General features: G+C 33.6%; 2 protein-coding genes and 1 non-coding gene across 5 annotated transcripts in view; 2 read left to right on the top strand and 1 right to left on the bottom strand.

The window, feature by feature from the left end:
- Positions 1-3,535, bottom strand: part of LOC101882252 (NLR family CARD domain-containing protein 3-like) — a 305,138-nt gene extending 301,603 nt beyond the window's left edge. Inside the window, exons 1-2 of the mRNA XM_073947255.1 lie at positions 3,467-3,535; positions 2,483-2,550 (exon numbers count right to left, since the gene is read on the bottom strand). The gene's annotated coding sequence lies outside the window, so the exon portion shown is untranslated. The remainder of the gene's footprint in view (positions 1-2,482; positions 2,551-3,466) is intronic.
- Positions 3,536-7,010: 3,475 nt separating this feature from the next.
- Positions 7,011-13,237, top strand: si:rp71-1l17.1. 3 transcript variants are annotated; one of them, XM_073945503.1, is made up of 8 exons: positions 7,011-8,824; positions 9,586-9,648; positions 9,748-9,842; positions 9,933-9,983; positions 10,766-11,144; positions 11,236-11,412; positions 11,779-11,867; positions 12,965-13,237. In XM_073945503.1, the coding sequence occupies exons 1-8, from the start codon at positions 8,344-8,346 to the stop codon at positions 12,974-12,976; spliced, it is 1,347 nt and encodes a 448-aa protein (XP_073801604.1). In that variant the 5' UTR covers positions 7,011-8,343; the 3' UTR covers positions 12,977-13,237. The 3 variants fall into 3 exon arrangements, with proteins under 3 accessions (XP_073801604.1, XP_073801603.1, NP_001410276.1); XM_073945502.1 differs by having other exon boundaries at positions 8,023-8,824; positions 11,779-11,921; positions 12,043-13,235; NM_001423347.1 differs by lacking the exons at positions 7,011-8,824; positions 9,586-9,648.
- Positions 13,238-20,916: 7,679 nt separating this feature from the next.
- On the top strand, positions 20,917-21,035 carry LOC137494282 (5S ribosomal RNA). Its single transcript, XR_011014242.1, has one exon. It is a non-coding gene; the product is annotated as a 5S ribosomal RNA (ribosomal RNA).
- Positions 21,036-26,591: the final 5,556 nt, after the last annotated feature.

Genomic DNA, 26,591 nt, shown 5'->3' with positions numbered 1-26,591 from the left:
CAGCGATGTACTGTTATTTTACAGTATGTTGCTGTAAAAATACATGGACTACATTGATTTACACAATACTCAAGTGAACTCATTTTGCTCACTGAAAGCAACTGCCTCAACTTGGTCAACTGCTGAATGAGTTTATGAAGTAATGTGCTATATATGCTTAGAAGCATAATCATGATGATAACTTATTTTAGTTAATTAGAAAAGTTCGGTTTAACTCTAATGTCTTATTTTTCACAACAGCACACATACATGTAAATCTGGAATCACCAGAGAGATTCTGACTGCATCAGCCACTAAACAGCCGCTATCTTTAAATAGAGAAACATACAGAATAACATCAGCAGTTTATTGTTCATCTTTAACTCATACACTGGCTCTACTCTCCTCCACAACGGTGACACACAGAAGAAATTAGCTTCAGGTTTTACAGTAAAATACTGTTTTTTCCTTGATTTAACAGTAATCTACTGGCAGCTGTGGTTGCCAGCAATCTACTGTTTTTTTACAGTCTATTTCCGTTGTGTAAATTAACAGTATATTACTGTTAAAATACATTTTTACACTGTGTTTTTACCTCTCACACCTTTAACCCTTTAAACCCCAGAGCATATACTTCAGTTTTTATTGAAGTGTCCACACTACTGAGTGTTCAAGAAACATGTAGCAAAGCTGAAGTAAATTCATTAATTAACTGACTAATTAAATGATAATTGAGGATTAACAATGAACAAATGAAGAGATAGTGAAGGGAAAAAACAAGAACAGAACATACAAAACTTTAGTCACAGCTTTATAATGAAATAACCTGAAGAACAACAAATGATTAAATCATTTAAATGATCAGCGGATGATTAAACAACTCTACAAACATCATCACCAGCTACACTTATTACTTAATACATGTATTTTTGTATAACATCTACTAAAGTCCTTCTTGAGAAAAAGTTAAAGTTTTACGTCACCATCATGGAGAACAGAGTTTGCTTTAGTTGGGCTCTTAGCCCTGTCATTTTTAACATTTATATATCTTGGCTGCTGCAATTGTTAAGAACTTTGTTTAAAAAGCTCCTTTGTTGTGGCAAGCCAGCCAAAAACCTAAATAAGATCTGGTGATGTTCATGTTGCTATTAAATGGCAGAGTCTGTTCTCATTTAGTATAATAAAATTTACTGCTCCTATTCAATGTTAAATCTATTGTTTTGCATTATAGGTCTTCATATGGCAATGATTTCTGGAAGTTTTTAAGAATATCTTGGACAATAACACTGCTCTATGGTGTAAATCGCACTCAAAGAGACATCAATAATCAGCATATGAACCTCAATAATGGTGACAACTAACAAAATTAACAGTTTAACTCACAAACAGGCAACTGAAAGTCTAAACATAAACAACAGCAGAATCAAACACAAATAAAGAAAACTGTGTGACCATTATACAACATTTATTTATACCGCAATGCATGCTGGGATATTTGTACCGTGCCACTCCCAGCATGCATTGCAGCATGAAACATTTGAGATGTTACCATTGTTGAGATACAAGGTCAGATTCATGAGGTCTGAGTGTGTATTTGTCATAACTGAACTGTTTTTGTATGTTATTTCTTAACTGTTAAGTAATTACAGAGGAATCATTTCTGTTTCCACTTCTCATTAATTAAATTAATACCTGCAACTAAGCATAAAATCTATTGCATGAGGCCCTTCTTCCAGATTTATACCAAAACATTTATCAGAACTAATTTCAGACAAATAGATTTCTCTATTTATTGACTTTCTAACTTGACTGCTATAATACAAGCACTTTGTTAACTCTTTATTATAGTAATTGGAGAGTCTGAATTAATAAGTTCAAGGGTGAAGAGCCCAACTAAACCAGCCCCTCACTCCATTACGGTGACACAAAAAACACCTTAATTTCTGTTGGATCTCAATGGGAATAGTATGGAAGTCAAATCAGTCAGTAATAAGTGTGTGTCTGCTGTTGTTTGTGGAGTTATTTAATGATCCTCTGCTGAGACTGAAGCTGTTTTATTTTATTTTATTTTATTTAATGTTGTAACTCAAGTCACTGTTTGTGTTTCTTGTTTATTTTCTTCAGTAATTGTGATTATTAACAGCAGGTGTTCATCAGTGTCTGAATTCACTCATTAGTGTCCATTAACTCTGTCAGGTGAACTATATTAGTTAACTAGTGTATGAAATAGTGAACAAGGACACAAAGCGTGATTTCAAACACAGACTTCAAAACATCGAATCTGAACTCTGTTAGCTCACAGTTTTCTGCTGTTGGTTACTTTCTCGAAAACAAAAATGTTACCCAGAATGCACTGTTTTTAACAGAATATTACTGTTTTAGTGAAAAAACATTATTTTACCGTAGAATCTGACCGTTTTTTAACAGCAATTTTTTACAGTGTAGGATAGTTTAATTCATTCATTTATTCACACAATGCAGTCATATGGTATAGCTAACTAACCTTGTTTTCACGTGTCTTGGACACATATTGTACTGGAAAAATTTCCAATTTGCTGTGAAACTGGCAGGCTGTGGAAAAAAATAAAAAATTCTGTAAATACAAACCATTCCACCTTGATGTAACAGTAGCAAAAACAAAACCACAGAAAGGGAAGAATTCACCAGTGTGATTCTGTCTGACATCATGTCAATAATCTACAACTCTCATTTTTTCTCGCAAACTTTCCTAAATGTATTAAAAACCCAAATAATTTCTTTTTAAAATCACAAACAAGAATAAAGTCCTATTTACAATAGTTTTACTGACTTGTATAATTTTATTTAGTAAATATAAATAAAGTTAATAAATCCTTTGTTGCCTTTTGATGACAGTCATTCTTTTTTTAGAATAAGCTCTTGTGAATTCTCTGGTACTTACCGAGACGTTTAAGTTAACTTTGTGTTAGCACATTGTTGATATTGGGTCACAATGTATACGTTGGGTCGTTACACGGCATAATTTTGCATAATAAAGTCTTTTACCTAAAGTCTAATTTAAGATCTAGCAAAGATGGAGAAAACTTCCAAGAGATTACACTATATAAACGGCAGGTTCAAACCAGTTCCAACTTAAATAAATGCTAGTCAATATTTTTAATATTGAATACTTGAAATATTAGACCAGAAGTAAATGCACATCATAATTTCAGGTTTAATTTGACTAATAGTTAATCAGTTGATAATAAAATATTATCAGGCCTTTTATGATTGTTTAAATGTTTTATCAGGCCTGCAATAAAATACCAATAAAAAGATAATACACTGTAGACATTTCAGGTTTAAAATTATTATTTATATTATTATCTTTATGATTAGGATTAGTTAAAGAGTTTATGATTTACGAATTATATAATTTTAAAATCAAAATACTTACTATATAACTTTATATACTTATTATATTCTATTATGTTATATTATATGTAATAACAAAATAGTATTTTCCTACCATCATCCTTGGGTTGGCTTCTTTTATATCTTTTCTTTTTAGCAGCAATTTTGACAGCAGGATTCCTGTATAGAGAAAAAGTGTGTTAACTGCAATAAAGGCCTTTTGTGCATGACTTGCAAGCCAGGTAAATACATACGATTCGACTGTAATAAATGATAATCTAATGACACATTCTCTAATGACTGAACCATGTGTTGTGTAGGCTACCATGTGATTGTGCATTATTCAACTGAACAATTGTTTATTACTTTAATTAAATGAAGCCTAGCAAACTAAAAAATTTTTTGTCAAAATGACTGGCACAATTAAAAAAGGGGTCAGTATGCGCACATCCAAGGCAGGTGCTCAACTACTGTTGCTCTTAAATAGTAATTTATTGAGACAATTTTTGGGCCTACATCAGGTCACAAGCAAGCAAGAGAATCTGAGGGCCTGTCCACCTGGTCACTTTATGTGTTTTTTCCGACCGAATAGCTGTTAGATTTCTGAAAACTGATCCATTTATATTCGAACACATTCTGATCTTAAAATCCTGTGCTATATGCACATTTAACTGGATTATACTGACTAAAGTGTCAGCGCATTTAACACACATACAGTATATACACATATATACACATATATATATATATATATATATATATATATATATATATATATATATATATATATATATATATATATATATATATATATATATATATATATATATATATGGAGAATATATGCCAAAGCTCAACTGTAGGTCATGAAAACTAAGAAAAAGCCTACAATGAAAGACAATGCAGACTGTTTTGTGAAAGATTAAAGGTAATAATGATGTAAATAATTCTATTCAAGCACAGACAGATCAAGTTGCTTCCTCAAAGTAACATCAGGAGCCATAATGTGTTAGTTGCATATAAAGTACAATGGTTTAGCACCACACAATCTACAGTCTGCATGTTATTCACGATTCATTCATGATTCATACATGATTTACCATTAATAGAGCATTGGGAATTAGGAAACTTATTGTAAAATGTGCACTACTTCTACATTAATCATGCTTATTACTCTTTAATGATTGATCACATACCTGCTATGGTTGATGTTTTAGGATAGTAATGATTGAAAATGATCTTACTGTTGTGTAATGCAATAAAATGTTTGGAAGTTTAGGTGTGTGTTTAAATAGTTTTGACGGATTTGAAATCAATAATCACTCCTTTGTACACTGTGAAAAAAGAACTAATAATAAGATTTGACTTTACTCGAAAGATTTATTAACCACAACTAACAAACCCAGAGAAATTGAGAATCTCTAATCCCTAATGTTATGTCTATAGCTGTATATTTTGACTCAAAAGTCTGTAGTTTATCCTAAACATTTACTCACTGGCCACTTTATTAGATACACCGTACTAGTACCGAGATGGACCCCCTTTTGCCTTCAGACCTGCCTTAATCCTTCATGGCATAGATTCAACAAGGTACTGGAAATATTCCTCAGAGATTTTGGTCCATATTGACATAATAGCATCACACAGTCGCTGCCGATATGACGGCTGCACATCCATGATGCGACTCTTTCGGTCCACCACATTACAAAGGTGCTCTTTTGGATTGAGTCTGGTGACTGTGGAGGCCATTTGAGTACGGCGAACTCATTGCCAAGGCATTTGCATCCACAGAACTGCCACTCACTGGATATTTTCTCTTTTTCAGATCATTCTCTGTAAACCTTAGAGATGGTTATGCATAAAGATCCCAGAAGTTCAGCAGTTTCTGAAATACTTAGACCAGCCAGTCTGGCACCAACAACAATGTCACATTCAAAGTCACTTAAATCAACTTTCTTCCACATTCTGATGCTCAGTTTGAACTGCAGCAGTCCGTGTGTATTGAGTTGCTGCCATGTGGTTGGCTGATTAGAAATTTGTGTTAACGAGCAATTGGACAGGCGTACCTAATAAAGTGGCCAGTGAGTGGATGTATGACAGACAAACACTTGTAGACTTAATATTTGACTGTCATCAGACAACAAAATGATGTTTGCTAAAAAACTTTATGCTAAAATAATACACTTTAAAAACTTGACAAAAAAGGGAAAAAATTGTTTAACTTTAACTTATTTATAAGTTAATCATGTTACAACTACATTTTTAAACTCATTTTAAATAGTTAGTCAGGTTTCAACTAAATATTTTGAGTTCAACAAAGTTCAACTTTGTAACATTTTCAGTCAGTTTGACTGATGTGAGTTGAGATGACTAGAAAAGTTCAATTGATTCAACTAAAAAACTTTCAGGAGGCACAAATGATGACCCATAGATGTTAGAAATGCAATAGATTTAAGAGCCAATGATTTTTGTTGAGTGAACAATTTTATTTTCATTATATTCTATTATTTTACCTAAAGATTTGGAACAAATACCCAAATTGAATGTTCCAAAATACACAAGAATAGGCTCAGAAACAAGCTTTCATATCAGAAAAATCAGCTCCTTGAGATAATCATGTTTTTCACTTTAAATATATGTTAGTCTTAAGTGTTCTACAGACAGCCAAATGCCAGAAGTGCACTTAGGATGTCACTGGCACCCAGACAAAATGGAAATCAGCCATACGTGTTCTTTTGAGTGCCCTTAAGTGTTCAAAACACTGCCAACAGTGATCTTCCCTCTCAAAGGTGATGATGAAGATGAAAAATGCAGCCATGATCACTTTTAAATGAACATGCTGTGATTTCATTTGTCAAAGATAAGGCTATCGTGTGCAATATACCACATGACGAATGCAAGGAGGAGCTGATAAATAACGTAAAGCATAGATAAAAAAAATAAAATTATATATATATATATATATATATATATATATATATATATATATATATATATATATATATATATATATATATATATATAGTCTGTTTGATAGCACAGAAAGAGAAGAGCATGAACAGACATTGACCAAAATAAACATGCAGCAAGTCTAACAGACTACAGGTTATAACTACACAGTTTTTAACTTTTCTATTCAAACTTATATTAATCAAACTGACTAAAATATTAAGTTAAACTTTGAAAAACTGGAAAGAAAATTTAGTTGGAGCATGATTAACTTATTTAAATAAGTTAAAGTAACATAAAAAGTAAAGTAATAAAAAGTGGTCATGATTTTTTGTCAAAAAGGTATTTACAGTGCTCTTATTTCAGCACAAGGTTTTTAGGCAAACGTCATTTTGTTGTCTAATGTGATGACAATCAAATATAAATATATAAGTGCTTGTGTGTCCTAAATATTTGTAATATTTTGAGCTTTTAAATCACAATATACAGCTATAAAAATAAAATTACATAAGATTGCTGCTGATTTTGCAACCAAATGTGAGGTTGATGTAGCAGGAAGACTCGCAGTGGGTTCTCAATGTATGGTAAAGCAAGAAAATTGGAATTTATAAACTTATTTCCTTAGGAATTCCTTAGGAATTTATAAACTTTTTTTTATAATTTATAAACTATAAACACTTATAAGTATAAACACATCCCCCCAGCCAAAAGACAGCTTAAGTAAAATGAGCTGAAGCAACACAATTCTTGATATTTTTTTGGAGATAACTCAATTGTTTTATGTTCAATCTACTTAAATTTGTTTCATTAACTTAGTCTATTTGTGTTGGGATAGCCTGAATAAATTGTGTGGAACCCTGCATTTGGGAATTAGAGATTCTCCATTTATCTGGGTTTGCTAGTTATGGGTTTGAGGAAGCTGTTATTATTAGTTTTATTCTGTAAAGGACTGATACAATTTCTTCCAAATTTCAAATAAAAACATTCTCATTTAGAGCATTTTTAATTTTCATACAATAAAAGTTGGTCAAAACAACAAAAGTTTTTATTTGATGAGCTTAATGTGCCCTAAGCTATTGATTTCTTAACTTTTAATAAACTAAACTTTTATAAACTTGTCTAAAACTTACTTCTACTTACATTTTAAAATGATTTATGCTAAAATGGCAATACATTTATAATAAATTGGGAATAAATTTGATCAGAATTGTGTGGAATGAAAAAAAAACTTATGTTTTAGTCAAACTGAGAATGTTTTTCCATGTCTGTACATCACAGAATTTATAAAATACACTTAACAGTCAACGCAAGACAAAGCCATACACATTTTCTTGGATATTTCTTTACAAAATGTCATATTTTGCAAGAATATTTCAGAGATTTGTAACATAATTTGTGGTAAATCATAGAATTAAAGTATATCCACTGCTTCTTTGCTGAATTTAATTATTCATAATGTCAATAAAAATTGATAGCCAAGAAATAAGAGTATGAAAATAAAGACACTCTGTTGGTTCACCTTGATAATTTCTACCTCATTAAAAATGTATACACAAATTAAGGGACGTATACATTCATATTTATGTATATGTGTAATTTTTATCCTTACAAGTCACAAAAAGTGAGTCATTTTCTTCTTTTAACATTAATAACAACACAGATAGTAGCATGTGTATGAGGCTGCCATCAAATATTGACCCAATACAATACAATTGGCACAATATAGACATCTGATGTACTCCTCCATGCAGGTTTCTTAATAATTTTAGCCTGTAAGCAACCCTGTGCTGCATTTACAAACCACTATAAACACAAAACAGCAAAGGATCCCATTCATTTTAAACTTGCACAAATTAAAACATTTGAAAAATAACAACAGCCCAAAGCCTTCCATATTAAAATTCTTAGAATGCGCCTGGATGACATCATCACCTGACATTCTACTACTTGCTTTTGTCGGTTGTAGTTTTGGCATTTCGAGTTGCAGATTGATCGGTTTACTATTACAGTTTATCAGAAAGTTATCAGAAAACATTTTTCATCATGCAGTTTGATCACAGTCCCTGTGTACTACTCAAGTACACCCCCAACATGCCGGAGAACCATCTTCATCTTTCTGATGAGCCGCATGTTGAGGTTGGAGAGATAGGGAGAAAGGAGAAAAAGAGAAGCTTCTGGAAGTGGCCAGTTCTCCATCGCAAAACTGGAAAATACGACCTTGTCCAGGCTGCGAAGAAATACCAGTATGAGGCTGAGGTATATCAGAAAGTTTCTTGTCAGCCCATTGAAACACCTGTTGGGCCTGAAGAGGTTCCAGAAGTGAGAAAGGTAAAGAAAGGCTTCTGGAAGTGGCCAGTCTTCCGTCGCAAAACTGGAAAATACGACCTGGTCCAGGCCACGAAGAACTACCATGAAGCCATGTTAGAGCAAAAAGTTTCTAGTCAGCCCATTGTAACACCCATTGGGCCTGATGAGGTTCCTGAAGCCAGTAAAGAAGAAAAGGACGTCTGGAAGTCTAGTAGAGGTAAAAATCACACTCACAAGTGATTATGATACAAGTATTGTTTAATGGCCAAATCTCTAATCAAGTAATATTTTTATAACTGGTCTTGTTTATACCATTTTAATGTATTAATATCATTGGCCCATTAACAATTCCTGCTTGATGTCAAACTATTTCATAACCTTAATAAAAGGCAAATCCAGTCATAATTTAACGTTAAAACAGCTATCATAGCAATATTTATCAATATGTGGAAATTTCTGTATTCTCGGAAGCTGTGGAAATTAAAAATGTAAAACAGGATATATGTTCGAACCACTGTTAATGTTTACATCCCTCAAAATGCTCTATAGAAATGTGATATATGAAAATATATGCAAATTACAAATATGACATACAAGTTCATTTTTGGATTTTGCATGTAAAATGTGTCATATATGTTAAATGATTGCAAAAAATGGCAGTTTATATTAGTTTTTTCAACCATTTGCATTATAAATCTGTACATATATGCAAAAATAAGTAGTAAAAAATAAGCAAATATGTAATATGTACAAATATATTAGCTATAATAATATATGTATATGTATATTTGTGGCTACACACACACACACACACAGTACATACAGTATATCAAATTGACATATATCAGATTTCTGTGTGGGATGAAATTAAAATAAGTCTAAATATGTGACTTTACATTCATAGACTAATTAAAAAACATGATAATCTGTATTATATAAAGTGCTATTTACACAACGGTGACTTGATTCGTATTACAGCTTCTGCTTCAGAAGACCATGTCCCTGCTGCTGAGCAGCTAGAGGAGGACGACACAGAAAATGGTAAGATAGGAATTGTTATTAGTATTACAAACGTGAATACAAAATATATATATCTAAAATTGTACATCATACTGACTGCAGTTGTTTATTTTTTAACAGACACGATTTTAAGGCATTATGAAATGGGTGACAAGCTGGGCAAAGGTGGATTCGGCTCTGTCTACAAAGCCACACGCCGCAGGGATGGACTTGAGGTGCTTTCACTAACAAAACATTGCTTTATCATTGCTTTATTCAAAACTTCTACCACATGCTAACTGCTAATTCTTTGCTTTATTGATCAGGTTGCTGTGAAATGTACTGTAAAGTCACCGAAGATGAAGGAACTCACAGTGGTGAGTAGTCCAGATACAATTCAATGTCATGATTTGATTTGATTCTAGATTTGATTTTCTTAGGATGGGACAAAATGGGATTGAAGACGTTATATAGTAAATGAAAACATGTCCTTTTAGTAAGTACGTAAGCAAGTAAAGTGAAGTTTTTTTTCCCTCTCCGCTGTCGCCACTGCCTCGCATGGTTCAGGATTGGTAGAGCTACGCATCGATGAATTTGCTCTTCAGTGTTTGAACTCTCAGTAATGATTAAATCACACTGAACTGAGCTAAACTGAACTGAACTTAAACACTAAAACCTGAACCACACTGTTCCAGTTACTAAGACCATTTATGTGAAGCTGCTTTGACACAATCTACATTGTAAAAGCGCTATACAAATAAAGCTGAATTGAATTGAATTGAATAAAGTAAGGCTTTTGTTTTGCTTTGTGCTTTCCATTTAAAATTAGAGGTAACCACTGTAATTGAATAATGATCTAAACAAAGATGACAGCACTCATGAAGAACGAGCAGCTTACATCTAAACTAGACTTTATCATGTAGAAATTAAAACAGAATTGAAAACAAAATGGTTTTGTGAAACTATTGGCCTACTACATAAAATATCTGAAGAAAAAAAAGTAGATAAGCTAAAGACTCCATTTACAACAGTATTTAGATAAATCCACTTGATTAGATTGTTTCAGAGCCTTATATGTATGTTAATGTCCGATTACAATTGAGTTTTTATTAAAAGACCTTCAGGAAACTGTCTAACTGTCATCATTTCTCTCCTTTAGCCTGGTTATGACAAACCCCTCCCTGCAGAAATTGCCCTGACAATTATGGCCAACAATGGTCCCTACGTCCCCGAGATAATCCAACTCCTAGACTGGGAGGACAATGATGCCCACTACATTATAATCATGGAGCGACCCATACCTTGTATGGACTTGCTTCACTTCTTACGCCACAAGGATGGACCTCTTGATGAGAAGACGGGACGCCATATAATGCGGCAGGCCATTCATGCTGCGAGCGTTTGCTTTGATCGCGGTGTCTTCCATCGGGACATAAAGCTTGAAAACCTCCTGGTGAATCCAGACACTTTGGAGGTAAAGCTAATAGACTTCGGCTGTGGTGCGATTGTAAAGGGTTCCGGCTACAAAGTCTTCTGTGGTAAGTGTTATGAACTTTGTTTCCATAAAAACCACACACTGACGATTCTGTTTAAACATATAAACCATTGGATGATATCTTTTTTTTCTAGGCACAAGAAAATATTTCCCTCCGGAGTATGAATTGCATGGCAGGTACCATGCACAGCCAGCGACTGTTTGGTCTCTAGGGATCGTCCTGTTCGCATTGATGTGTGGGGCTTTACCCACTGTCTCCGACCACTCCTTGATCAGGGACTATCTTTGGTCTAGCCCTGGCCTGTCAATAGGTGAGAGCTTCATCAAAGTGTGAAGAGAGCAGGTCTTATAACTATTTTTGACGTACGAGCGTGTGCAACTATTGTAATTTTTTGGTTCGAGACTTCCAATCTTATTCACTTCCATTAATTTTAAGACATTAAAAACTGCTTGCTATGCTGGTTAATGTTGCACACCAACATTGTCTTATTATATCATTCTACTTTTTATGTACAGTCATGAGCCCACTTGTGTGTAGAGCGAGCAGTTTGACCATTTATTATTCCAAGTCATTTCTCCCATAGGCAACTGAATCGGAAGTACTAACGCACTTTGGCATTGTAGATTAAGATCTATAAACTATTAAACTTAAACACCCCATTCTTCTTTCTGCACAGAATGCTGCCAGATGATCTGCGGTTGTCTACAGCCAAACCCAGATGAGAGACTCGCTCTGCAGGAGATGCATCTCCATAACTGGTTTAAGGTATGAAGCCTAAAGCTAAATGGCTTTCATTTTTGTTGATCATCTTAAGCAGAGGTGTCCAAACCAGAGTCTGCAGGCCAAAGTTAGCCTTTGATAACTTGATTTGCCCTTTGATTTGGCCCACCATCCCATCTAAATAGAGAGTGAGAATGACAACAGAAACACAAACTGAAAGTAAAAGATTCGATTAAATGTTATATTAAATATAAATAGTCACTCAATAAATAGAGGAACACATCAGCGATGCACATCAAGGCAAAAAACAGGTGCAGCTTGACTAGTGTAACTCCATTCTGTTATAAATGGGATTGTTTTTACTGAACGAATAAATACTGCATTAGTTAATATAAATCAATGCTCTCTAGTTTTGTTTAAATGTTAAATAACTTAGGAAATAGCCAATGGCAACTTTATGGTAAGGAGTTTGGTATACTTTGGTCCAACACGCTCATTCAAGACTGGTTTTTAGCCCTCAATAAAAAAAGTTTGGACACAGCTGATCTTAAGTCTTAAAGCATTACTTAACCCCCCAAAAAAGAAAATTCTGTTATTAATTACTCACCCTCATGTCGTTCCAACCCACTGAGACTTTCATCTTCAGAACACTAACTAAGATATCAGGAGAGCTCAACCTTGTTCCTGGAGATCCACCTTCCTGAAGATTTCAGTTGCAACTCATGTCAAACACACCTGCCTGTAATTATCAAGTGCTGTTTAGGCTAATTAATTGCTTCAGGTGTGCTTAATCAGAGTTGGAGCTGAACTCTGTAGGAAGGTAGATCTCCAGGAACAGGGTTGAGCACCTCTGTCTTAGATCAAATCCAGGAGTTCTCTCATCCTTCTTAGACAGGAACAGTCCTGAGGTGTTCAAAGTCCAGAAAAAAGGTTAAATCATTGCATGTGACATTAACTGTAATCATACCAAGGTCCAAGAACATATTTGTGCACCTAAAAAAAAGCTACTGAAGATGAGCATAAGTCTTAGGGGATTGGAATGAGTGATTAAAAACAGGATTTTCATTTATGGGTGAACTAATCCTTTAAACTCTGTCCAAAATGTAATGTATTTAGACAAATAACACTGATTTATGTTTCAGGTCATGGAGTAAGACAGGACAAACAACTCAGCAACCCTAGCACACCTGAGGACTGCTGCATTGGATTGCTCTTTGTATTATATTGTTGCCTTGTCATCTTCTTTAATAGTGCAGGGCAACTTACATATGAGTGCCTTTGTTGATTAATTAATTTGTCATGAATGTTTTGAATGTATTGTCATTATATTATTATTATACACATATGCAAATGCACTATATATGTCATGTGTGTTTCTTATATACTGGTGAATTATTAAAGCATTATAAAATCAACATCATGTCTTGTTTTTATTTATTATGTGACCAGTTACTAATTATACACTGACTTCTTACTTTTGTCTTACAGGTTTCACCATTTTAAGACATTTTAAGACCATTTTGAATGAAATTTTAGACTCATAAAGCGCTAAAGACTAAGGATTTTTTCAAATTACCCAGATGAAAAAGAAATTTATTTGACCTATCAAAATTTTTTTATAATAATAATAATTTAATGATAATAATACATTAATAATAAACAATTAAATTATTTTAGATTTTTTTTCTTAACTAAATGTTTTAAATATTGTGTAAAAACAAGCAAGCTCTACTCGTATCCATACAGCTTTTTCCCCAACATAAACTTCTTTAAAATAATTCTAAAGTGAACAAATGTTTTAAAATATTTAAAAACTATAATAAAGTAAATCTATGGACAACAATCTGTCCAGGTCAGTGTCCTCAGCAGTACATGGAGAAACAAATGTCATTGTAAGGAAAATAATTAAACCATTATGATAAATAGAGTTAAACATTACCTTTTTAAATAAAAAAGTTAACAGTTTCATAGAGATGGATTGTTGGTGATTGTATGGGGGTTTGGACAGATTGGATAGCAATACATGAACAAAAGAAAATTAAAACCTGTTTAAAAAGATTTAAGACCAACAACACAGTATCACAGTAAATCTAGAGCTTTTTAAGGCCTAAGATTTGGATTTTGAGATTTAAGACTTTTTAAGACCCCACAGAAACCCTCTACATAACAGTATTACATAAATGATTTGTCTTTCGGTAATTTCCAAGGAAACATTTAAAATATATATATTTAGGCTATCTTGAGCCAAAACACTCCAGTCTCCAGATTTCTTACCATTATGCAACCAGACATATTTCGCATATCTGTTTAATCCAACACCAAACAAGTATATTGCTCTTTAAAAAACAAAACAAAACGGTTAAGATACAATATAAAATTAAGATTATTTTTTCCTGCATGAACAATAACTTTCTAAAAAAAATCTTTAACACTCCTAAGTAGATTATAACACTTATAATCTCCAGATAAAGAAAAAGCTATCGTGTGCGATATACCACATGACGAATGTTAGGAGGAGCTGATTTATAACGTAAAGCATAGATTATATATATATGAGTCTGTTTGATAGTACAGAAAGAGAAGAGCATTAACAGACATTGACCTAAATAAACATGCAGCAAGTCTAACAGACTACAGGTTATAACTACACTGTTTTTAACTTTTCTATTCAAACTTATATTATTCAAACTGACAAAAATATTAGGTTAAACTTTGAAAAATGGAAAAAAAATGTAGTTGGAACATGATTAACCTATTTAAATAAGTTAAAGTAACATAAAAAAGATGTAGTCATGATTTTTGTCAAATAAGCTTTTAAAGTGCTCTTTTTTCAGCATAAGTTTTTCAGGCAAACGTCATTTTACATTTACATTTAGTCATTTAGCAGACGCTTTTATCCAAAGCGACTTACAAATGAGGACAAGGAAGCAATTTACAAAACTATAAGAGCAACAATGAATAAGTGCTATAGGCAAGTTTCAGGTCTGTAAAGTCTAAGAAGGAAAGTATTAGTATTTTTATTTATTTTTTTTTGGGTACAGTTAGTGTGATATCCAGAGAGGCAATTGCAGATTAGGAAGTGAAGTGGAGACTAAATAGTTGAGTTTTTAGTCGTTTCTTAAAAATAGCGAGTGACTCTGCTGTTCTGATGCAGTTAGGGAGTTCATTCCACCAACTGGGCAGATTAAGCGTGAGCGTTCACGAAAGTGATTTCTTCCCTCTTTGGGATGGAATCACGAGGCGACGTTCATTCACAGAACGCAAGTTTCTGGAGGGCACATAGATATGCAGAAGTGAGAGCAGATAAGAAGGAGCAAGGCCAGAAGTCACTTTGTAGGCAAACATTAGAGCTTTGAATTTGATGCGAGCAGCAACTGGCAGCCAGTGCAAACGGACTAGCAGCAGAGTGACATGTGCTCGTTTAGGTTCATTGAAGACCACTCGTGCTGCTGCGTTCTGGAGCAGCTGAAGAGGCTTGATAGAGTTAGCTGGAAGCCCAGCTAGTAGAGAGTTGCAGTAATCCAGTTTGGAGAGAACAAGAGTTTGAACAAGGAGTTGAGCTGCATGTTCAGATAAGAAGGGTCGGATCTTTCTGATGTTATAGAGTGCGAATCTGCACGATCGAGGCCAAGTAGGTGGAAGAAAGTATTTAAAGGAGGCAACAGTTATCATTAATGTGGAAGATGTACAGGAAGTGAGAGCAGAAGATATTATTAAAGCGGTGATTGAAAAGTGTGGACATGGAAAAATTCTGGCTTTAAGACCAAGACAAGGGAAGGAGTACGAACTAACAATGGAAACAGAAGAATTATGTGAACAATTGACTGACAAACTGATGATAAATGGGGTGAACTGTGAAATTAAAAAGCTTCATAATAGGGATTTTGTTGTTTCCTTCATGCACCTGCCGGTCTATCTTGAAGATAAGGAAATTCTGGAAAAATTAGATACTTGGGGAGTTTGTCCCATATCTAAAATTAAACGAAGGTTTTATCCGGGTACCGACATAGAAGACGGAACAAGGTTCCTTAAAGTGAGGTTCCCTAAAGAGGTGGCATCCTTGCCATACAGCACAAAAATAGAGACAGCAGAAGGAACGCAGTACTTCAGGGTGATGCACAGCCATCAGGTGAAGACCTGTAGGCTGTGCATGAGCCCGGAACACATGCTGAAAGACTGTCCAGAATTCAAGTGCTACAAATGTGAGGAAAGGGGGCATTTTGCAAGAGACTGTATCACTGTCAGGTGCCCGGAATGTAAAAATTTTTTAAACAAGTGTGAATGCTGGATGGAAGGAGAGGAAGGAGGAGGAGAAGATCAGGACCGGCAGGTGCATGAAGAAAACAACAAAAGGGAAGAAGATAATGAAGCAATAGAAAGGACAATGGAGGAGGAAATGAATAACAATGAAAAAAAGGAAGGAGAAAACGAAAATGAAGAGAATGAAGTACAGTTATCAGGACAAGATGGACAGTGGTCACAAATGGAAATATCAGACAGTTTTAAAACTTTTTTAAGCACGGTGGAAAAAGAGGAACTAAGAAAGACTGGTCAAGCTGAAGGAATGGCAAATGATGAAGAAACAAGGATGGAAAATGTGGATAAGAACAAAGTGGAAAGAGGATTTTTAAGAAGAAGAACTTTTAAGGTAAAACCAAACTTGGACATGGCAAAGAAAAAAGTTTTAACAAAGAACAGAGCTAAATATGTAAATAGGTATGAAGTGTTAAGGGGACTGGAAGAAGATGAAGAAAAATGATGTTTTTAAAATATTTTATCTATTTTAAAATGCTTTTAATCTTTGTCTCTTTTAACGGAAGGAGTTGTTGGTTGAGAGCGTTGGAAGGAGATGAAGGACAATGAGGATGTGTAGGTTTTTAATTTCATTTTTATTTATTTTAATGGTTTTAAACTGTGTGTCTTTTAATGCAAGGGGACTGATGGGAAAAGATAAATTTGAGAAAATAAGAGAGAAATGTAAAAACAAGGAAGTGATAGGTTTACAGGAAACAAACTGGAAAGAACATGCAATGAATGATTTTAAAAAGTTGTGGCAAGGGGATATAATATATAATAATGGTGATGGTAAATCTGGAAGAGGTGTTGCTTTTTTAATAAGGAAAGATGTTTTAAACTTTAAAAGAATTGTGTATAGGGATAATTATGGAAAATGTTTAGTAATAGAGGTGAACTATGAAGGACATGAATTAATAATAGCAAATATACATGCACCAACAGAAGATAAAGACAAAAAAGAATATTTTGAGGTTTTAAATAAAGTATTAAAAGGTTTTAAAGAAATAATAATGATGGGAGATTTTAATACTGTTTTTAGAAAACAAGATATGGCTGATGGAATGGTTTTTAAATCGGATATAGGAAGAAAGCAACTAAATGAGTTAATAAAGGAAAATAGTTTAATAGATATATGGAGGGAAAGGAATAGAGAAAAAAGAGAGTTTTCAAGGAGACAAATAGTGGGGAATTTTATATGTCAAACGAGAATAGATTTTATTTTATGTACTAGAAATATTGAAAATTTTATAGAAAACATACAGTATGAAGAGAACAGTTTTAGTGATCATAAGCTCTTGCATTTTAAAGTGAATATAGAAAACATACAAAAAGGACCAGGGACTTGGATTTTAAACACAACCATTTTAAAAAATCAAGATTATGTTCAAAAAGTCAAAGAAATAATAGAGAATGAAAAAGAAAATAGAATGTATGATGAAGATAAAAGGATATGGTGGGAAAACACAAAATATCAAATCAGGAAATACACAATCAAATATTGCGCAGTACTACAAAGATGTAAAAAGTATACAGAAAAAGAAGTTAAAAGATCCTTAGAAAAAGAATTAAACAAGGAAAATAAAGATATTGAAAAAATCAAAGAAATAGAGCAAAAATTACGAGATTTAGAAGAAGACAAATATAAGGGGGCAATGTTGAGGAGCAGATCTAAATACACAGTAGAAGGGGAAAAATGCACGAAATTCTTTTTTGATTTAGAGAAGCAAAGAGGTAAAGCAGGAATACTAAAGGAAATTAAAGGGAGGAATGGAAAAATTGCGAAAGGAAACATAGAAATACTAGAAGAAATCAAGCATTTTTATGAAGATCTATTTAAAGCAAAAGGTATTGATGAAGAAAAAGAAAGGAAGATTCTAAATTATATAAAAGTAAAACTAGAAAAACATGACAACAAAGAATGTGACAGAGAAATAGAAGAAGAAGAGATTGAAATTGCAATAAATCAACTAAATAAAAAGAAAAGTCCAGGTATAGATGGAATAGGAAATGAATTTTATATTGTTTTTAAAGATATTTTAAAAGGAATACTTAAAGAAGTTTTTAAAGACATTTTTAAATGTAAAGAGATGAATGAAAGAATGGGGATGGGATTAATGAAGTTAATATATAAAAGAAAAGGAGCAAAAACTGAATTACAAAATTATAGACCAATAACAATGTTGAATACAGATTTAAAGATTTTAGCAAAAGTTTTAGCGAATAGATTAAAGGAAGTAATGTCTAAATTAATTAAATCAAACCAAGCATATGCAATAAAAGGGAGAGATATAGCAGATGTAACAATGAGTATTAAAAGCACAATAGATTATTTGCAAGAAAAGAAGATGAATGGTTTTTTAATTAGTGTAGATTTTGAAAAGGCTTTTGACAGAGTAGAACATACTTATTTATTTGATGTACTCAAAACATTTGGATTTGGAGAGAATTTTATTAATTGGATTAAAATTTTATATAAAGGGGCTTTTACAAAAGTAAAATGTAATGGTTTTTTAACAGATTGTTTTAAAATTACAAGATCAATTAGACAAGGATGTCCTCTTTCAGCACTATTATATTCCCTAATCGCAGAACCATTAGGGTTAGCAATAAAACAAGAAACTAAAATTAAAGGAATAAAAATAGAAGAAGAGGAGGATGAAGGAAAAATATACCAGTATGCTGATGATACAACAATAATAGTGAAGGAGAAAAAGAGTGTAAAAGAAGCCATGAAAAAAGTACAGGAGTTTTGTAAGGGAACAGGAAGCAAAATAAATGAAAATAAAACACAATATATGAGGTTTGGTAAAGCAGATATTTTAACAGATTGTTTCCAATTTAGAGAAGTAGAAGAACTGAAAATTTTAGGAATTTTAATTGGTAAAAATGAAAGAAAAGCAACAGAAAAGATGTGGGATGATCTAATAAGAGGAATAGAATCAAGATTAAATTTCTGGAGGATGAGAGAACTTTGCTTAAAGGGGAAAGCCTTAATATTAAATGTTTTAATGACATCAAAGCTATGGTATAAATTATATGTAACAGAAATGCCATGTTGGATAGAAGCGAGATTGAAAAAGTGTGTTCAAGATTTTTTATGGGAGGGGAAACCCCCAAGAATTGCGTACAATACAATAATAGGAGCAACAGAAGAAGGAGGGATAGGATTGATGGATATTAAACAAAGGAAGAATTGTCTTAGAGTGAAAATAGTTAAAAAGCTTTTACAAGAGGAGAACTCAACAGAATGGAAAAAGGTTATGAAATATTTTTTAAACAAAGTTGGCAATTTTAACTTAGGAGAAGACATTCTTTGGTTAAAAACTAAAAACTGGATGACGGAAAAGTTACCAGGGTTTTATCAAGAAATTTTAAGTGCATGGGGGAAATTTTTAGACGGAGTATTTTACCAAGTAAAGGGAAGAGAAAACTTATTAAATCAACCTTTGTTTTTAAATAAAAGTATTTTAAAAGAAGGGAAGGAACTATTTTTTAAAAAATGGATGGATGTGGGGATTTTAAGAATAAGGGATGTTCTTTATGAATTCAAAAAGGGATTTTTAACTAAGCAATATATAGTAGACTTAATGGAAGAAGCTAAAGAGGAATACAGTGTAAAGGAAATAGAAAATAAACTTGAAACGGTCAAAGGTGCCATACCAAAAGAATGGATTACAAGAATAGAAAATATGGAAGAATGTGGGAATGAAAAAGTCATACATGTCTATTTAAAAGGAAAGCTTTGTAATTTTAAAGATTGTTTACTGAAAGACTTTTATGTTTATTTTAGAGATAGTGTATTTCAAGAACCAATAGCAAATAACTTTTGGGTACAAAGATTGAATAGTGTGAAAAAGGAAAATATATGGAAAAACATGAGAGGAAAAATAATAGAAACAAGATTGGAATGTTTTGAATATTTTATAAGACACAAGGCAATTTTTACTGAGTGCATTTTAACAAAGATACATATAGAACAAAATGCAACATGTAAGGTTTGTTTTCAAGAAGATGAAGGAATTTTACACCTGTTTTTATACTGTAAAGAATTAGAATGTTTTTACAAGAAATGCCAAAAAATGCTAAAAGATTTATTGAAAGATTGGGATGAAGAACAATTGGAATGGAATACTCTGGTGATGTTCGGATGGAATATGCAAAACAAAAACAAAAAGTTTGTAAATCTTCTTATAATGATGATTAAAAAATGTGTGTGGGAAAGAAGAAATGTAGCAAAACAGGAAAAAGTTGTTTTAAATGTGTGAAATGTACTAAAACGAAAAATGGAAAGATACATAGAAAGACTGTACTGCTATTTTAAAGGAGAAGATATGTTACCAAGCTTTTATGATGTGTTTAATGATGAAGTGTATAATGTTTTAAATGGTTTAAAGTGGAAAATGCCCAAAGAGGATGTTATGTTATGAAGAATGTTGATTTTAATGTAATTGTTTTGTGAAATTTCTTGAAGTATTTAAATGTTAATGTAATGTGATTAAATTTTAATAAAAAATAAAAAAAATGCCCGATCTCATCTGAACTCATCTGGAAGTAAAGCAGGGTCGGGCCTGGTTAGTACTTGGATGGGAGACCGCCTGGGAATACCAGGTGCTGTAAGCTTTTCGAAGTCCTTCATTTGGCAGCTGATAGACTTCCCCGTGTCACAGCTTCGCTGCCATTATTTTTTTCTCGCCTTCAAGGGCATTGTTTCTGTCGATGCTGTGTCGATGCCAGCTGAGCTGCGTCCTTCCCTGGTGCTGCGCCTGTTTTAAATAGCCAACTCTTGACAGCCTCTTTCGCTTACGGCCATACCACCCTGGAAATGCCCGATCTCATCTGAACTCGGAAGTAAAGCAGGGTCGGGCCTGGTTAGTACTTGGATGGGAGACCGCCTGGGAATACCAGGTGCTGTAAGCTTTTCAAAGTCCTTCATTTGGCAGCTGATAGACTTCCCCGTGTCACAGCTTCGCTGCCATTATTTTTCTCGCCTTCAAGGGCATTGTTTCTGTCGATGCTGTGTCGATGCCAGCTGAGCTGCGTCCTTCCCTGGTGCTGCGCCTGTTTTAAATAGCCAACTCTTGACAGCCTCTTTCGCTTACGGCCACACCACCCTGTGCATGTGTGATAGTGGTACATTCCAGGAAGTGTTTGGCTGCAGTTGGTGAGAGAGGCTCACCAGATTTTCTTTGTTTATTTTTGTTTTTGTCTTAAATACATTTTTGTTAAACTTTTTTTTGTTTGTTTAGTTTGTCCTCCCAGCAGCGTGAGCTGTTCGGGAGGAGTGTTTTTTATTTATTTATTTTTTTTTGCAATGGACGGATCTACGGTGACAGACCTGGCAATGGCGGACGGAGTTGAGAAGGCAAATGACAATGGACTGGACAGACGACAACAAGAAACAAACCAATCGGAGAAGGAAGCAAGGAAAAGGATTTATCTAAAAGAAGCAACTGTAACAGTGGACATAGGACAAGCAACAGAGGTGAGAGCAATAGATGTAATTAAAGCAGAGACGGAGAGGATTGGGGATGGAAAGATTTTGGCCGTAAGACCAAAACACAACAAGGAATATGAAGTAACACTTGAAAGAGAGGAAGATGCTGATGAGTTAATGGACGAATTGACTATTAAAGGGATAAACTGTGCAGTTAAGAGGCTACAAAACCGTGATTATGTTGTCTCCTTCATGCATCTGCCTGTCTATGTTGCTGATAAAGATATTTTAGACAAATTGGATCATTGGGGAGTTTGTCCCATTTCAAAAATTAAAAGAAGGTTTTATCCGGGCACAAATATTGAAGATGGGACGAGGTTTGTGAAAACCAGATTCCCCAAAGAACTGGCGTCCCTCCCGTACAGCACAAGAATAGAGACAGCAGAGGGTCCACAATACTTTAGGGTGATGCACAGTCATTAGGTGAAAACATGCAGGCTGTGCTTGAGCCCAGATCATGTGGTAAAAGACTGTCCTGATTTTAGGTGCTATAAGTGCGAGGAAAGGGGGCACTTTGCAAAGTTTTGCACTGCTGTAAAGTGCCCGGATTGTAATAAGGTTTTGAATAAATGTGAATGTTGGATTGGGGAAGAGGAGGAGGAGGTAGAGCAGCAGGTGGGCAGGCAGATGTATGAAGGAGACAATATCCAGTCGGAGGACAAAACAACAACACAAGAAAAAAGTACAGAATCTGAAAGTGAAAAACTACAAGAGAATGAGACTAATGGAATAGACAGAGTCACGGAACAGGAAGGGACAACATGGACACAAATGGATATGACTGACAGTTTAAAGAGTGTTTTGGAAGCAGCAGAATTGAGCGATTCGAATAATAAAGACTTGAATCAAGGACAACAGGAAGACACATTTTGGACACAAATGGACATCACAGACAGTTTTCAAAAGGCATTGGACACAGAGGAGACAAAAGGCCAAAGTAATGACGAGCAAGCCGATTTAGAGGGACATTTACAAAAGGATGGAAACAAAGAGACACAGGGGAAATCAGCAAAAAGAAGAAGATCGTTAAAGATAAACCTAATTTAGAGACTGTAAGAAAAAAACTGCTAAAAGATGAAGAAATTGAATGCGCAAATAAGTATGAGTTGCTAAAGGGCTTGGAAGACATGGACTGAGATGATGTTTTTTATGAATGTTTTTATGTCTTTTATGAATGTTTTTATATTTTTTATGGTTTTAGGAATTGTGTCTTTTAATGCAAGAGGGCTTTTAGACATCAGGAAATTTGAAAAAGTGAAAGAAATGTGTAAACGAGAAGATGTGATTTTACTTCAAGAGACAAACTGGAGGGAAGAATGCATGAAGGAAATAAGAAAAAGGTGGAGTGGGGAAATGTTATACAATAATGGGGATGGGAGGCTAGGGAGAGGAGTTGCAATTTTATTAAAAGAAAACAGTGGGGTTTTATGTAAAACAATCTATAATGACAAAGAGGGAAAGTGTATGATATGTGAAATGGAGTATGTAAAGAAAAAAAGTAATTATGGTGAATGTTCACGCCCCAACAGAGGAGAACAAAAAGAAAGAGTATTATAATGTACTTAGAGATTATTTAAAGAAACACGAAAGAGTTATTATCATGGGTGATTTTAACACTGTTTTTAGTAAATTAGAAATGGCTGAGGGAATGGTTTTTAAAACGGATAAGGGGAGAAAAGAACTAAAAATATTGATGGAGGAAATGAATTTAATTGATGTGTGGAGAGAAAGGAATGAACAGACAAAAGAGTACTCAAGAAGACAGATAGTGGGGAATTTTTGTTGTCAAACAAGAATTGATTTTATTTTATGCACAAGAAATGTTGAAGGGTTTATAAACAAGATTAAATATGAAGAAACAAGTCTGAGTGACCATAAGCCACTTTTTATGAAGCTAGACTGGAGTAATGTGAAAAGAGGGCCAGGGGTATGGGTTTTAAACACAGCGGTTTTAAAGAATGAAGACTATGTTTTAAGTGTAAAGGAAATTATTCAAAAGGAAAAAGGGAATGAAATCTATAATGAGGACAAAAGAATGTGGTGGGAGAATGTGAAGTATTTAGTTAAAAAGTTTACGATAAAATATTGTAGACAATTACAAAATTGTAAAAAATATAAGGAAAAGGAGCTGAAAGAAAAACTAGAAAACGAATTGAAAAATGAGAATGGAAAAAATATACAAAAGATTAAAGAACTGCAAGGAAGATTAAATGAAATGGAGGAGGAGAAATTTGAAGGTGCAAGATTAAGAAGTAAAGCAAAATTTACAGTAGAGGGGGAAAAGTGCACTAAATTTTTCTTTGATCTAGAGAAGAGAAGAGGGAAGTCAGAAATGATTAGAGAAATAAGGAGCAAAAATGGGAACGTAGTAGAACAACATGAGGAGATTTTGGAAGAAATAAGATCATATTATGAGAAATTGTTTTGCACAGAGGGAATAAAAGAAAAAGAAAAAGGGGAATTACTAAATCTAATAAAATCAAGAGTAGAAGAAGGGGAAAAAAGAGAATGTGACGAGGAGATAAGAGAAGAAGAAATAAAAAGAGCAATTAGTGGATTAAACAAAAAGAAAAGTCCAGGAATAGATGGGTTGGGAAGTGAATTTTATATTGTTTTTAAAGATATTTTATCTAGTATTTTAAAGGAAGTATATGATGAGATTTTTGAGAATGGTGAGATAAATAAAAGAATGGGGATGGGCTTAATGAAGGTGATATACAAAGGAAAGGGGGATAAAGTAGATTTAAAAAACTATAGACCTATAACAATGCTTAATACTGATTTGAAGATTTTAGCCAAAGTTTTGGCTAATAGACTAAAAGAAGTGATGCCAAGCATAATAAAAACAAACCAAGCATATAGTATAAAAGGACGAGACATTGCGGATACAACTATGAGTATTAAAGACACAATTAGATATATAAATGATAAGCAGAAAGATGGTTTTTTAATTAGTCTGGACTTCGAGAAAGCTTTTGATAGGGTGGAGCATGACTTTTTATTTGGAGTGTTAAAGAGTTTTGGTTTTGGGGAAAATTTTATAAAGTGGGTTCAGATTTTATATAGAGGAGCGGTAACAAGGATAAAATGCAATGGGTTTTTAACAGACTGTTTTAAGATAAGAAGGTCAATCAGACAGGGTTGTCCGTTATCTGCACTTTTATATGCTTTAGTTGCAGAACCACTGGGATTAGCTGTGAAGCACGAGGACAGAATAAAAGGAATAGAGGTAGAGGGGGGAGTGAATAAAATATTTCAATATGCTGACGATACCACATTAATACTACAAGATCTGGCAAGTGTAAAGCAAGCAATGGAAACAGTACAGCATTTTTGCAAGGGGTCAGGGGCTAAAATAAATGAAAATAAAACAGGGTATTTGAGATTTGGGAGAACTGAGGCTTTATCTGGACATTTTACTTTTAAGGAAATGGATGAAATAAAAATTTTAGGCATTGTAATTGGGAGGGATGAAAAGAAAGCAGAAGTAACCATGTGGGAGGAAATTTTAGGAGGGATTGAACGGAGGCTGAGGTTTTGGAAATTAATGTCTTTAACTTTGAAGGGGAGGGTTTTAATTTTGAGTGTTTTAATGGTTTCTAAATTATGGAATATTTTATATGTGTCATCAATGCCACTGTGGATGGAAAAAAGGCTGAAACAATGTTTTTTAGATTTTTTATGGGAAGGGAAACCTCCAAGAATAGCATATGCAACGTTAATTGGAGAAGTAGGCAAAGGGGGTCTAGGTTTAATAGACGTGGAGCAAAGAAAAAACAGTTTAAGAGTAAAAATGGTAAGGAAATATTTGGATGAAGACAATAAGGCAGCATGGAAAAGAACAATGGAATATTTTTTAAGTAAAAGTGGCAATTTTAATATGGGAGATAATATTTTATACATGAGGATGAAAAAATTCATGACAGAGGGTCTACCAGATTTTTATAAAGAATTGATTGGAGCATGGGGAAAATTTTTAACTTGTGTACATTTTAACATACAAGGACGCGAGAACATTTTAAATCAGCCTTTATTCTTAAACAGTGGCATTCTTAATCAAGAGAAAGTGGTGTTTTTTAGGAAATGGTGGGAGGTGGGAATAACAAGAGTAAGGGATGTTTTATATGAATTTAAGGAAGGATTTTTACCAGTACAGTATGTTATTGACGTAATGGATGAAGCGAAGGAGGATTTTAACAGACAAGACTTAATAAAGGAATACGACATAATCAAAAATGCCATACCTGCAGAATGGTTAACAAGAATAGAAAATATGGAAGAAAATAAACAAAGTAAAGATGTGATTGTAAGATTTGGAGAGAAATGGTGGAACTTGAAAGATAGTACTGTGAAAATGATTTATGGGTTTTTTAGAGATGGGGTTTTTAAGAAACCGCGTGCAAATGAGAACTGGATACGGATGTTTAAAGATGTAAATGAAGACAACATATGGGCTAATATAAAGGGCAAATTAGTACAGTCAAAAGTGGAGAATTTGGAATATTTGATCAGAAATAAAGCAGTTTTTACAGATATAATTTTAAACAAAATAGGGATGGAGGAAAGTGTCACATGTAAAGTATGTCAAGATGCAGATGAAGGATTCTTACACCTGTTTTTATATTGTAATGAGTTGAAAGATTTTAATGAGAAATGCAAAAGCATTATTTTAACTTTGAAAGGAGAAAGAGATGACGAACTTGAGTGGGAAAAGGTGTTGATGTTGGGAGTGAACAAAGAATGTAATAATGAAAAGCTCATAAATTTACTGGTGATGTTAAGGAAAAGTGCAATATGGGAGAGAAGAGTTGCTGCAAAAAAGGAAAAAGCTGTATTAGATGTGTGGAATGTATTTAAGAGGAAGGTGGAGAAATATGTTGAATGTCTGTTTTATTATTTTAAGTTGGAGGACATGCAGGAGGCTTTTTATGATGTTTTTACTCAAGAAGTTTCAAAGATTTTAAATGACACAGGAATGA

This window comes from Danio rerio, chromosome 4 (genome assembly GCF_049306965.1).
Source record: "Danio rerio strain Tuebingen ecotype United States chromosome 4, GRCz12tu, whole genome shotgun sequence".
NCBI classification, from domain to species: Eukaryota; Metazoa; Chordata; class Actinopteri; order Cypriniformes; family Danionidae; genus Danio; species Danio rerio.
Note: the sequence above shows the minus strand (reverse complement) of the source record. Positions and strands in the feature narration are given on the sequence as shown.

Excerpts from the sequence above, each read along its gene's own strand:
- si:rp71-1l17.1 (XM_073945503.1), top strand. The coding sequence starts at position 8,344 with ATGCAGTTTGATCACAGTCCCTGTGTACTACTCAAGTACACCCCCAAC. Across the intron at positions 8,825-9,585 it reads CGTCTGGAAGTCTAGTAGAG|CTTCTGCTTCAGAAGACCAT; the intron begins GTAAAAATCACA and ends TTCGTATTACAG. Across the intron at positions 9,984-10,765 it reads AGATGAAGGAACTCACAGTG|CCTGGTTATGACAAACCCCT; the intron begins GTGAGTAGTCCA and ends TCTCTCCTTTAG.